Below are 14851 nucleotides of genomic sequence, written 5' to 3'. Positions count from 1 at the left end.
TGAGATCCAAAATTGGTCTCCAGTCCCCGGTTTTCTTTGGTACCAAAAATAGTCTTGAGTAGAATCCGGATCCTATCTGGTCTGGAGGGACTATTTGGATGACTCTTTTTCTTAGCAGCTTTGAAATCTCTAACGTTGCTTCTTCCCTTTGACTGGGTGGAACGTCAGGTAAGCTTGTTAGGGGAGCGGGACAAAGGTCAAAGGGGATATGACAACCTCTGGTTATTATCCTTTGTACCCAAGAATCAGTGGTAATGGTTAGCCAGGCAGAAGGGTACAAAGAGAAATGACCCTCAACTACTTCCAGAGGAAAGCAGTTGGGCCACTCTTCAGGAGTACTGGTAGTATTGGCCAGGAAAAGAATCCCTGGAACCCTGGTTACGCAGACCCCCTCTGCCCCAAAAGGGGTGTCTTCCCTGAGAGTTTCCACCTCTGCCTCTAGGGGAGAACTCGGCCTGTGTGTCATGGAAAGAACCTTGAGACTTTTTGTGCCATATCTTCCCATTCTTCTGGTTTCTGGAGAAAGCCCATTGAGGGGACGAATAATGGACACCCACAGCAGAAAGGGTCTTACCATCCTGTTCACATCTGGCCAGTGTGCTTTTAACCTTGGGTCCGAACAATGATGAGGCTTCGATGGGAGCATTGAGAAAGGAAGCCTTGTAGGGTTCTGCGAAATTACACAAGCACATCCAGGCATGTCATCTCAGAACAATGCCTGAACCCACCGCTCTAGATGCTCCTTCTGATGCGTGAGATATCAGGTGCATGGAGGAGTTAGATATCAATTCGATGATGGCTAGCTGAGAGACCACTTTGTCACGGACCTCATCAGACATAGCTCCAGCCAAAGTTTCAGAGAGCTCAGAAATTAAGTCTCTTTAAAACCTGGTAAAATGTGCCATCTAGTTCAAGGACCTGACTGCAAAGGTCACTGATGCAAAAGTATGCTTCCCTATTCTGTCCAGAGCTTTGGACTCTTTGTTGGGCGGATGGACAGTCTGACTTTCTTCTTCCACCAGGTCCTTTTTAGTTGCGGCCACCACCACCAAAGCATCTACAGGAAGACCTTTGGACCAATGGGGATCACTAGCAGGAGGGGACAAAATTTTATCTAGCCTCTGGGAAATGGCCTCACTGGTGTCAGGAGCCTTCCACACATGCTGCACGACGAACCGGACAAGTTCGTTAGCAGGTGGAGTAACCCAGGAGGTAGGGGGCCGGGCACGAAAGGCCTGCAGGAACACAGACTCTTCAGAGGTCGGGTTGAGGGCTGCCAGTCACCACTCTGCTTAAGGATTTCAAGGATATCACCAAAGGATACCTCAGAGGATGATCGAGGGGACTCTTCCCCATCATCAAAGTCTGTGTCTTCAGTAAGGGACTCCTTTGTGGCATCCATGTGCTTCCTCTTGCACGAGCTTTTTTGATGATCTTCCTCAGAGGGAGAAGCTGGGGAAGACAACTCAAAAGGGGTCTCCTGTAGGAGTATGTCCTGAGGCCCTTGCGGCTGTGTGTCTGCTAGGAGCGACTTGTGTACATTGCGGTCCAGAGGAGGGTGGAGAGAGTGATAGCACAGGATCGCCAACTGATGCCAGAGCCTTCTCCATGAGCTGGAAGGCCGGTCCACCTGAAGAGGGATGGGGGCCCAGGGCAGGGGGTCACCCCTCGCCTAAGTGGCTCAGCCTGCCGACTCAGAGTCCCTGGATGGCTGTGAAACGTCAAAGTGCATACACCACAGCTGACATCCTGGACCGTGACAAGACTCTCCTGCCACAAAGGCAACTGTGGCTCCTTAATGAGGTCCATAAAAGGAACCATAGTGGGGGAAGACTGTGCTATATCAAGGGGCTTCAAAGGCAATGAAGGAGGAGAATAAGTAGAGGTCTTTGGTAAAGGGTGATCACCTCCCAAGGAAGGATAGGTCCTGGGGGACAGGATACCTCTGGCCAAAAGCACTTGATCCACAAGACGCAACACATCATGTTCTGAGAGGCTTCCAGTGGATTTCACGGACATGGCTGAGGGAGAGTCAGGTCTATCCAAGGATGGAGCAAACTCAGTGCCCACCATGGAGGTGGTCTACACTGAGAACAACAGAGCTGTAATGGACTGAACTACTGGTGTCTGCACCGAGGAAATCATCGGTGCTGAAGGAGTGGTCTGCACCGACGATGAGGTCGGTACCAAAGTGGTTGTCAGCGCTAAGGCCTGAGCTGAAAAGATCGGTGATGAAAACTGAATGGTCGATACCGAGAGGGTAGTTGGTGCAGGATAAGTTGTCGGAGCTGAAAAGGAAATGGGCGCCAAAACATCTGTTGATGTCATAACAGTCTACATCGACTGGACAGTCGGTGCTGGTAAGGGAGTCTGAACCGAGGAGCTCCTCGGCACCGATGCTGTATGGGGCACACTAGTTGGTGCCAAGGTCTCAGATGGTGCCGATGGCTTTGGTGCCAAAGGTCTAGGCACCGAAAGCACTGGAGCCGAAGAAGTCAAATCCAAACAGGAAAGCTTAGCTTTCTTGGGTCTCGGTTCCTGAGGGTCCCCAGCTGGGGACGAAGGAAGAGACTTGGCCTTTTTATGTTCCACACTCTTCTTCTTATGGGATCTTGGAGGGGTTGAAGCCTCCAACCCAGAAATAGCCTCTGAAAAAGGAGATTTAAGTAGCCCCTTCAATATTAATTTATTTTTCCTCTCAATTAACGTCCTGTTAGAGAAATTCTTACAAATCCCTCCAGGCGGGTCAACTGTTAAATGAGGCACACCCTAGCAATAGACACACAGGGAATGTGTATCTGAAGTAGGTAATTTATACCCACAATCTAAACATCTTTTAAACCCTGGGCTACCTTTTTTATCTGTCATGTTTGTTAAGGAAAGAAAGAAAAATACCAGCAATGGTACAAGAAATACCCGAAGGTAAGAAGGAAAAGGGGTTTACCAACGATAATAAAAAAGGAATTACCTTACGGTAAAAAGAGAGGAAAGGAGTTGAAAAGTATTCAAAAAAGGGTAGTCATTAAATGCGATAAGGTAAGAAATAACTATCTAATAACTTTTTTGTGAAAAATAGCTGTCTTAGAACTTAGTATGAAGAAAATACTGTACTTAGCTCAAGAGAAGTAGCTTGACACGACCAAATGGCAATGCGGCAAACGAAATCTGAGGTAACAGGCAGAGGGGAATTCTGGGTAAGCATTTTTAGCTTGAGAGTTTGTAGCTGGCGCAAGCTTGGAAGATGGCCGGCTCAGTTCCGAGGTCGGAACCGATACCCACATGTAAAGACTGAACGAGGATTAACAATATCAGATCAAAAATTATAAAAATTATAAATAAATACATAGTTAGATACAGGATTTACTAGCAAGATTATGCATTCTATTTAGTACTAATTATATTTGATACAAAGGGTATAGGAAGGACAGAATAAAGTAATTGAATAAGAGAGTATAAAGGTAGACAGTACTAGATTGCAAGGTTGTAGAATTATGATAAACAATAGGACAGGAATAGGAGTATAAGGTGGAAGAATAGGAGATTTGTAGGCCTGGAGGATATTAAAGACAAGACAAGAAAGACAATATCTAGGTAGGAGAAGAACAGTATATCCAGGATCTGGAGAGATGTTCTTTAAGGAGGGACTTGAAAGTCTGGTAGCGAGGGACTTGCCTAAAAGATAGTGGCAAGTTTTTCCAGGATTTGGCTACACAGTAAGAGTAGAGATCGAGACTGCTGGATCTCAGTGGATTATAAATACATAGAAGTTGTTTGTCAGAAGAGAGTCGTTCCTGATGAGGAAGAGAGTGTTGCAAAATGGAGGTGATGGCAGGAGAAACTAAGGGGTTATTGAGTATTTTACAAGTTATTAATAGCTGGTTCATGTGTAGTTGGAGTGGAAGTTCAAGCCAAATAAGCAGTTTAATAGATAGGTAGTGATGCGACTTGTTAGGTTGGCCAGTAGCAAATTTTGTTATTTTGTTGCAGGCGCATATTGGCTAAGTATACTTTTCATGGAGAAGTTAAGATTAGTAAAAATAGGGGAGGCATAAAGAAGGGAAGGTAAGAGGTATGTGGCCGCAAGTTTAGCTTTAGTAGAGTTGTTTAGGAATTGTTTAGCCAAGTTTTGGATGAGTCAATTTAATAGTGTTATATATGTGCAAGTCAAATTTAAGATTGCAGATAAAAACAAAACCGGAGTCCCAGACAAAGGATATGGCTCACAGCTATAGAACAAAATATCCAAGTGAAAAAGATGAGCCAAACCACCACGGCTGTTGCAAACACAACTTTATTACAAAAAGTACTGGAAATGAGTAAGCGCTTTCACAATCACACTGACTGCTTCATCAGACTGCTGTTACTAACTTTTTCATCTTATTTAACCACATATGCATCCAATAAGCAGCTCAACTTAATTAAAATTCAATTAATCAATCAATAACATTACTAACTTCTTTTAAAACCTTCAGAATATCCACACGCTATGTGACAGAAAACTTGTTACATAGAAATGTAAAATAACATAAATGTTTTATTTAAAAATACAAAGAAGAATATGATGCTTTCTCCTGCTACATTTAATGTCTAAGTGCCCTTGCTTTGAAGAAGGGTTTTAATGAGACAGCTTCATTGATACATGGTGGTTTATCAGCATTCAGCCTCATAATCCACCTTTGTTCTGCTGCTTCAGTCCTACTTCTTATGTCCCCTCTCATTTCCAGTACTTTTTGTAATAAAGTTGTGTTTGCTACAGCCATGGTGGTTTGGCTCAGCTTTTTCACTTGGATATTTTGTTCTGTAGCTGTGACCTATATCCTTTGTCTGGGTCTCCGGTTTTGTTTTTATCTGCATATTTTATATTTTGAAACCGGTTCAGAACATGGCTGAAGGCTTTGACGTAGAAATGGACTATGTGCCAGCAGGAAATTTAATACTACAACCTCAAGCCGAATGGCTGAATCGGATTCTTTATCTGGAAACAACCCCACTTTTTAACCAACCAGTATTTCCAGAGGACAATAGAGCTACTGTGGATGGAGATATGCAGGTGCATTTCAGAGAGCAGTTTAGAGTGTATGAAAATAAATTATATAAGTTTAAGCACCTCCAATGGCAAATATTCCATTTGGAAGCATCTCTACATTATAAGATTGTTCCTAGAGGTCTGAGGGTACTGTCCATGTCCACATATGGTGATTTTTTCCCTGATTTATTGAAGAAGTGGCAGCAACTGAATTTGCAATTAAGCTATGACTATATGAACCTTCTTTTTTCTGCCACAATAGAGGGAACTACAAAGAGAACTCAAAGACCTGTATACTCAAATGCATGCTACATAGTCATCAGATATCATACCTGAGAGACTGGACACGCTACATGAATAGATCCTTAATTATGAGAAACGGCTTCAGAATGGCAAAATGAGAAAACTACAGTGACATATGAATGATTTTCAGTGTGGAATGGTGTTTTCCTGGCTCAGGCAACCTAGTACGAACACTATCTAATCAACAGGTTATTCTCCTTCTCAGCAACCAATCAAAAATACACTGGCTGAAGAGGAAGTAAATAAACACACTTACCAACTTGGTTAACATGCAGGCAGCATGCACTTTGGTTATGAACAGAACCCCACAACGAGAACACAAAATATAAATTTGGCAACGGAGAAGGCAGGTGGCAAAGTATTGCAAACTAAACAAGCAAATTCTTTTTCTGAGGGCTCAATGGAATAAAAGAGACTTTAATAATACCATTTCAACTAAAAGATGCTATACCGTTAAAAGAGAGGTCAAGGGGCAATAGCAGGAAGGGTAACGTGCCACGGCAGCAGAACACAGAGGGGATTCAACAGAGGGTAAGCAGAAGCAAGAATTTAAAGATTTGGTCTTAAATCTTTCATGTATACCATTGACTGATGCACAGCTATCACTACTGGGTAAAGGGCTTTCCTTTATCCCAGTACAGAAGACTAACAGTGGATATTCTGCAGGAATTGAGACTATTTGCAAGGACACTGACCTTAAAAACTGTTTGTAAGAATGCTAGTAATGAAATTCCTAAATTTACTAAGCCTAGTGTTTTTACTCCCAAAATGCACCCAGTGGTGGACACTATTATTTCAGTGTGCGATAAAGAAATTAGAGAAATATTTCAAAATGGCACAACACCTTCTTATTTTAATTTAAGTAGGGATGAATGTGATGGATTGTTAGAATTAAAATATATGCATTCCATAGAGATTAGGCCTGCTGATAAAGGGGGACAGGTTATAGCTATGGCAAGGAATTTTATATCATACAAACAAATTTATTATTGAATGACCAGACTACATATCAAAGAATAACTGGAATAGATGTGAAGGCTGTAACAGATAGAATATCAGTCATGGTGTTTGACTTACTTGTAAGTAACATGATTTCAGAGGAACTTTTTAAATATTTTAATGTTGAAACCCCACTGATTCCGGTAATATATGGATTACCTAAAGTACATAAGGACACAGAGAACCTACCCATGAGACCTATAATCTCAAGCAAAGGGTGGGCAACAGAACCATTATCCATTTACATAGAAAAATGCTTACATCCGGTGCTTGAAACCTGTGATAATGTACTAAAGGATTCCAAGACTTTTTTACAGGTATTGTACAATAAGGTTATGGCGGTTAACTGTGAATATTTTTTTGTGACTCTAGACATAACATCCCTGTTTACCATCAATCCGAATCATTGGGTTATCGAGAACATTAGGAATTTATTGAACACTAAATAGCTATTCACCAATGAAAAAGTGAATTTGATCTGTAATTTGCTGGAAATTATCCTGGAGAATAATATATTTGTTTTCTGGGATGACTATTACCTTCAGAAGATAGGCGTAGCTATGAGTAAGGCATGTGCCAATAGCTACGCCAATCTTGCATTAGCTGAATGGGAGTATGCATCATTTTTACGAAATAATGAATATAGCAAACGCTTATTTTGGTATACCCGTTTTGTTGATGATATGTTTTTTTCTGTGGGGGTGCTCCCTGCAAGAGTTAGATCTGTTCTTAGAATATTTACATACAACAACATTCCTGAAGTTTACTTGTAAGTGTTCATTAGAAGAAATTGAATTTTTGGATGTGCTTGTTAAGAAGTCTGAGATTAACAGACTGGAAACCAACTAGGAGAAATTCTTTGCTTCAAAACCAGTATGCACCCAAAACATATTGGTAAGAATGTTATGAGGGGACAGGTTCTAAGAATGATGAGATTAAACAACAGTGACACACAGTTGACAGCAGCTCTGCATACCCTTGGGGAAGAGTTTATAGAGAGGGGGTATTCCAAGCATGAGTTTGATATGTGTGCAGTGGATCTACTTAAAGAAAGAGGAAAGAAAGGGGAAGCATACTTTTCAAGACAGGAAGACCCAGGAACAAAGACAATAGCAGTGGAAACAATAAACTTAGATTCCCTATTTCTTTCACTATGTGATGTTAACATTTTTTGTGAAGTCTTTAAAAGGAATTGGAACATCCTGAAAGCAGTGGAAGAACTAGTGGGAGTGACAGATGACACACCTAGCTTTTCTTTTAAGAACAAAAAATCACTTAAATATCAATTATGCTATAAAACACAAGGGACTGGAATTAAGAACATCTCACAGAGATGAGGCACTTATATATGCAGGAAATGTATAGCCTGTAACTATATACATTCCTGCACAACCTTTTTACATCCACAACTGTATTTTGAGATTCAAGCACAATGTTATGCAGACTGCAGAACTAAAAATATAGTATATTTTAGTTTCTGCCAAGTCTGCAAAGTTTTTTACATAGGGAAGACTAACAGAAGGTTAAAGGATCGCATACTAGAACACCACAGGGATATAGGTAACAAGAAGGAAACAAGTGCCAGAAGACCAAAAAAAAAAAAAAAAAGGTCTTTAATGCGGAACACAGTTCCACATTAAAGAACTGAGCTCACTCAGTAGCTTCTCATGTTTAATGCATTGCAGTTCCGCATTCAACACAAGTAGCTCCGTGTTTAGCGATTTTTGATTGGCCCGTATGCCAGGTATACGGGACAATCAAAAAAAAAAAAAAAACAAACAAAGCGGAGGCTGGCCGGGATTTAAACCGGCAGGGCGGGACTCGGGATTAGTCCCAAATAGGGACGTCTGGCAACCCTGGGAACAACACACATTTAAATTCCTTGTACTAGAGATTCTTGCAGAATGGGCTAGAGGAGGGGACATAATAAATAGGACTTAAACAGCAGAGCAAAGGTGGATTATGAGGCTGAATGCTGATAAACCACCAGGGATCAATGAAGCTGTCTCATTAAAACCCTTCCTCAAAGCAAGGGCACTTAGACATTAAATGTAGCAGGATAAAGCATCATATTCTTCTTTGTATTTTTAAATAAAACATTTATGTTATTTTACATTTCTATGTAACAAGTTTTCTGTCAGATAGCATGTGGATATTCTGAAGGTTTTAAAAGAATTAGTAAAGCTACTGATTGGTTAATTGAACTTTAATAAAGTTGAGCTGCTTATTGGATGAATATGTGGTTAAATAAGATGAAAAAGTTAGTAACAGCAGTCTGATGAAGTGGTCAGTATGATTGTGAAAGTGCTTACTCATTTTCAGTACTGTTTGTAATAAAGTTGTGTTTGCTACAGCTGTGGTGGTTTGGCTCAGCTTTTTCACTCAAATTTAAGATTGCCATCAATAGTAACACCTAGTAGTTTAGAATGAGGAACAACATCAATTACAATATTGTTTAGTGATGAAATTCTGAAATTTAGTTTGGCAAGAGAATGTTGTTTAGGAAAGAATAATAGGAGATTTGTCTTCTTGGGATTAAATAAGAGCTGATTATAGGTAAGCCAGGCTTCGATGGAGTTAAAGGTGTCTTGTGTTAAAGTTTGTAGTTGAGTAAGGTTGTTAGAAGAGCAGATTAGAGTAGAGTCATCAGCATACTGGATTAGAGTTGCATGTTTAGAGGCAGATGAAAGATTGTTAATAAATATATTAAACGGGAGAGGGCCTAGGATAGAGCCTTGTGGAACACCAGTGATGACTGGTAGATAAGTTGATTGAGTGGAGTCCCATTTGCTGCACTGATGCCTTTTAGATAAATAACTGGAGAACCATAGCATGGTATTGTCGGTACAGCCAAGGAAAGGAAGTAGTGATAAGAGTCTAGGATGAGACACATTACCAAAGCTTTAAATAGATCAAGGAATAGGGATGAGACAAACTTACCCATGTCTTTGGTTTTGTAGGCTGAATCACTGAAAGATAAAAGAGCTGTGGAGGTACTATGTGCCTGTCTAAAACCATGTTGGGTATCAGATAGTAGATTCTTTACAAGTAAATGGTGAAGGAGTTGTTTGTGGATGCGTCTTTCAAGAATGTTTGGATAATGGTGACATTATTGCTATAGGTCTGTAGTTAGATATTTCAGTAGAAATCTTACCCTTGTGTAGCGGGATAATGAAAAACTGTCCAGAGGGACGGGACATAAGTTTTGTTGATAGAGACAGGGTAGGTTATAGAGTTAGCAGTAATTTTTAGAAATTCAAGGGAAGACTGGCAGCAGAAGGAGAGTAAGGTCTGATTTTGTGTGTCTATATTACCTTATTGAAAAACCGAGTCAGTGAACGCCTGTTCGTCGACCAGTAAACAGCAAAATGTCACGTCTTCGAATGGCCACTTCAGTGATTTTTTTCCTAGGGGAATGCAGTCTTTAAATAATGACAGGTATGTGAGATTCAGATTGCGCATTTTCCAGAAGATGTTTTCTAATGCAAAACTTTTTCTTTTTTATTTTAGCAACTTTCTACACATATAAGACAAGCATTTAAAATCTGTTTCTGAATTTTGAGGCCTTTCTGTCTGATTCTTGAAGAAGCTAAGAGTTCACTGGGGGAGGGGGTTACAGTGGATACCACTGTATGGTTCTGAGAGCAGCAAAATGAGATACATTTTTGGATCATTATTTACGAATGTACTCAGTCATTGAGGTATACAGTTGTATAAGTGGTTGGGCTGTAATTGATGATTGTGTGTGTGTGTGTGTGTGTGTGTGTGTGTGTGTGTGTGTGTGTGTGTGTGTGTGTGTGTGTGTGTGTGTGTGTGTGTGTGTGTGTGCGTGTGTGCGCATTCCTTGTTCCTGCAACCCAAAGTAGTTAAGATGTAATGAAAGGAAATAATTGTAGTAAACAGGGTCATCCTCACACCAGCCATGTTCTTTGGGTACAATCTTTGTTTCCTTGTTTTGTGGACAATCTGTTTATTATTTGCCTCTGAATAAACTGGACAGCATGAAGTCCATATGTTTCATGTTAATATTTTAACTGTGAATACATTTTTAATTCAGCTTTTTTTTTTTGCAGGGACCATAATGTGAAATGTGCTATGTTGTGCTATGAAAGTGCACATTAGTGCAAATGAGTAAGGCTAAGAAATGCTTCTGCAGTGCAGGGTTTAAGTCCCTCTGTCTTCATTTGTCTACTGTGACTCTCCACAAGTCACTTCACAGGACAGTGCTTCTGGGTTGTCCCTAAAAAGTGTTATTTGAATACAGTGGGCTTTTCAAGCTATTGGCAAATGTGTTCCATGTTTGTCTTGTAGTTTAATGGGTTATCAGACACATTCTCAATTCTCAATAAAAGATTTGTGATCAGGTCGCTGATCATAAGCATTTGTTAATGTGTTCTAAATGTTTTTTTTTTTTATTCTGAGTTTGTATGACCCTGGAATTATGATATTTAGAGACTAGGACTGACTATATGAGGAGCTCAGTAGATGTAACTCATACAAACACAAACACACTCACGCACCCAAACACACACACACACACACACACACACGGCTGTTTGACTTTTCTATAATGCTTTTATGACATTTTGTGTCTGTGATTTTATGTACTTTACACACTGCATTTACATTTACTGAGCTTTGATGAAACATAATTCACTGTTATGTAATAAACACAATATGTCATCTTTTAGGTCAATGGAACGTTATGATGCAAGAACTTACATTTTTGACAAAAGATCTTAAAATAATTGTAAAGCAGTAATCAATGAGAAAGTAAATATTTACTTGGATAGTTTAATAACAGACTTGGGAACACTTAAACATGAATATTACATTTTATCACAACATACAGAGCATGAAAACGTGAGGAGTTAAAGAGATGGCAAGATGCCAGAAATGATGGACAAGGTACAATGGTTAGGTGCAATGGCAGTTTAATTATATTAGCAGATACCTTTGGAAACTAGAGGTAAATACTTCACAGGTAGAGCAATGCCTAGGATTAGAAGTTAGAGTTCACAGTGAGTTATTAGTTCTCCCTTTTTGAAAATGAAAAAAAAAATGTTGATGTTATTAATTCATTAGGAAATGCATGAGCTACAGGAACAGATTGCCCAGAAACAAATATATGTTGAGATGGACATTGCCAAGCCAGACCTGACTTCGGCGCTGAAAGATATCCGTACTCAATATGAATCCTTAGCCGTCACAAACCTGCAGGAGACAGAAGAATGGTACAAATCAAAGGTAAGATTAGTTTAGAATTAATAGACAGTAATAAGGAAATGCCAGATCACTTCAGACACTAATAATGGGTGTCAGACAATGCAGTGATATAATATAATGCTGGTTATATTGTCAAGAAGCAGACATTAAAAATGAAGATAATTGTGAAGATGTACTGTGCTGTTTATTTCATGTGCTAGCCAGTATCTTGGGTTTTTAGCTCAGCATCTATTAAATATATTCTATATTCTTACCTTTCCATTGTGGCTAGGATTTTTATCAAAGACAGATGTACATTACTTTAGTACCCCTTAGTCTGTGTTCACCAAAAGTATTTAATAGCCTTATTTCTTAAGTAAAGTAATACTTTAAGAATACTGTTTTAGTATTTTGGATACCTTTACATTTTGTTTACTCTGTCATATGTTGCTCTTCTTTCTGTATTTTTGGTTCTAGCTCCAGCTTTAGTTCCCAAGTAGTCTACAACATATCTTTTAATCAAAAGACAAGTTATCAGAAAAAAAAAAAAGAAAAAGAAAAGAAAAAAAAGATTTTTTTTAATTTGCAAAGCATATTCTTGAGAGGACACACACACTCACACTCACACTCACACACACACTCACACACTCACACACACACACACACACACACACACACACACACACACACACACACACACACACACTCACACACACACACTCGCACACACTCACACGCACTCACACACAGACACACACACACACACACACACACACACACACACACACACACACACTCACACACACACACTCGCACACACTCACACGCACTCACACACAGACACACACACACACACACACACACACACACACACACACACACACACACACACACACACACACACACACACACACACACCATTCCTTAAGCCTAACCCCCCCTCCCACTCCCTAATCCTTAAATGCCCTGCCTGCTCCCTCCCCACAGCTGCTTACCCAAACTCATATTCGTGTTTGAGCACAAACAGCAGCCCTATCAGCAGGCCGACGTAAAATCAGAACAGTGAGGGTTTATTTTAATCACACAACTTCTCCAGCTCATGCAGAGATGCAGTAACTAACAGAATATGAAGTCTGAGTTTTTGTTTTGCATTTAGTATGATGGCCAAGGTTACTTGCAAATAAAAATAAAACTTGACTTTTGTTATATAAACTTCTTCACTGGAGAATCACCCAAGAAATGATTTAATTTGATATAGTTCCTAACTCTTTTAACGGACTTTTCTATTGACAGTTTTCTGATTTGACAGATGCCGCTACTCGGAATAGTGATGCCCTGCGGCAGGCCAAAAATGAAGCCAATGAGTATCGGCGTCAGATACAAGCACTAACATGTGATTTGGAAGCTCTTAAAGGAACAGTAAGTAATCTGCTGATAAGTAAGTGTCACACACATGCTGCAGTTGAAAGGGGTCTGAGGACCAGCCCTACTAACCAGTAAACAAAGTTTTACATAAATAGAACAGTTTTAGCTTTTACATTAAGAAGGTGCAGGAAATGGAATAAGTAATTATATAAGTGCTGTGTGGACTGGGAGGCAGAAGTCTAGTATCGCTGTAACATTAGACCACTTTAAGAAGAGTACTGTGCCTTCTGTGCTAATGTGGATATACCCAGTCCCACAAATTTTCTTTTTAAATAATAAGCATTGAAAACATTAGGAATGCATTTAGAAAAAATATTATTTGCTTTAAAACTGTAATGAATAAAGTCACTCAACTTTTTTCTCAATAAAATGTTATTGTCAAATATCAAAGAAATTATCCTTAAAAGTCTGTGAGTTATGTATGAATTTATTGAACATAATGTGGTTTAATCCTGAGCATACCTCTCAACTTCTTGTGATTAAAGTCTTTAAGCTTTTTTAAGCCCTTGCCTCAGTTTTATTTATTTTAATTCATACTAGTTCTGAAGTCCATAAATCTTAGTTTCACTGTGCCTGTGTGGAGTGCGCCTTGGCGTTTTTTTTTTTTTTTTTTTTGGGGGGGGGGGTTACTGGTTATCTCTTCACTAAGGCATACTCTCTTGTTTTTAGTTGTAAGTAGATTAGTCCAAAATCCTTTTCGGGCAGTCTTGCATATTCAATCCATTTTTTACTGGAAGTACATTTAATGCATGTTTTTTGTCTACACCTGCAGTTATTGCAATAAATGACTGTAATGAAATTAAATTTGTTTATGATTCATAACCTGGCAAAGCCCGAATTAAGTATAGCAGGATACCTCTCAACTGTCCAGATTTTCACAGAACGTCCAAATTTTTCCGCATATTTTTTGGTTTGTTCCTCAAAAAATGTGTTGTTTTCAAGAAAATCAGAGAGGATTGAAGTCTGTAAATAAATGACACACATTTGATTTTAGACTTTAAAACCTTCAGGAAATGCATGTTAACAATAAACCCACACTAAATACTAGCAACTTTCTAAGTTTATAAGGGCAATATTTAAGAATATGTCCCTATTTTGAGGCCTTTGCTCCTTCATTATTTTAAGCTTTGTCCAGATTTCTTGCACTCAGAAGTTGAGAGGTATGACAGTTGTGAAGATAAGACTGTAATGTTGTAGGGTATCTGAAGAAGTTCTGTAAGAATGAGTAAAAAATGTTCACGTTTATGTTAACTTAGAAAAGTTACTGCCCTCTTCCACTTTGTCAGACTGTATGTGTGTGCGCATACATGCATATTATGTATGTGTGTGAGTGAAAAGCACCATTACATAGTAAACTAATTAATATTCTTTACGATCTGAATCTAAGTCAACCCTCTATTACCTGGTTCCAAAGCTATCTATCCAGTCACCAGCGGTCAGTTCAATGGCAAAATATCCTCTCCTTTCTTCTTCCTGTGACCCTAGCATTTCCACAAGGGTCCATCCTAGGGCCTCTACTGTTCTCCCTATTCACAAACAAACTCCGTACTTCTACACTAGATGCTTCTATCATCCAATATGCAGACAATTTCACACTAATATGTGCAGCTTCTTCCTTAATGGAGCTTTACTCATGAACACAAGATTCTTTTTCTTCTGTCAAAGCTGGACTTAGCAATTCCTATCTAATTTTGAATCCCAACAAAACAAAACTTCTTCTTTTCCAATCTACTAGATTCACTGTAACACAACCCTCACATAATATTCTGCCCAAAAACAAGACCACTATCTCACCTGTAAGTCAACCAGACTTCCAGGAGTAGAGATTGACAACAATTTGAGATTTGATATCCAGATCACCCAGACCATAAAAAGTACATAATATATATAGAA

At 39.3% G+C, this 14851-nt stretch overlaps 1 protein-coding gene across 1 annotated transcript in view; it reads left to right on the top strand.

Annotated features, from left to right (window-relative positions):
* The window catches only part of LOC122788151 (glial fibrillary acidic protein), a 179605-nt gene that overhangs the window by 122002 nt on the left and 42752 nt on the right, over window positions 1-14851 (top strand). The window contains exons 4-5 of the mRNA XM_044055117.1: window positions 11414-11575; window positions 12827-12952. Of these exons, the coding sequence (XP_043911052.1) occupies window positions 11414-11575; window positions 12827-12952 (288 nt within the window). The remainder of the gene's footprint in view (window positions 1-11413; window positions 11576-12826; window positions 12953-14851) is intronic.

This window comes from Protopterus annectens, chromosome 13.part0 (assembly GCF_019279795.1).
Source record: "Protopterus annectens isolate FY-2018-M chromosome 13.part0, PAN1.0, whole genome shotgun sequence".
Classification (NCBI taxonomy): Eukaryota; Metazoa; Chordata; order Ceratodontiformes; family Protopteridae; genus Protopterus; species Protopterus annectens.
This window is presented reverse-complemented; position numbering and strand designations above follow the sequence as displayed.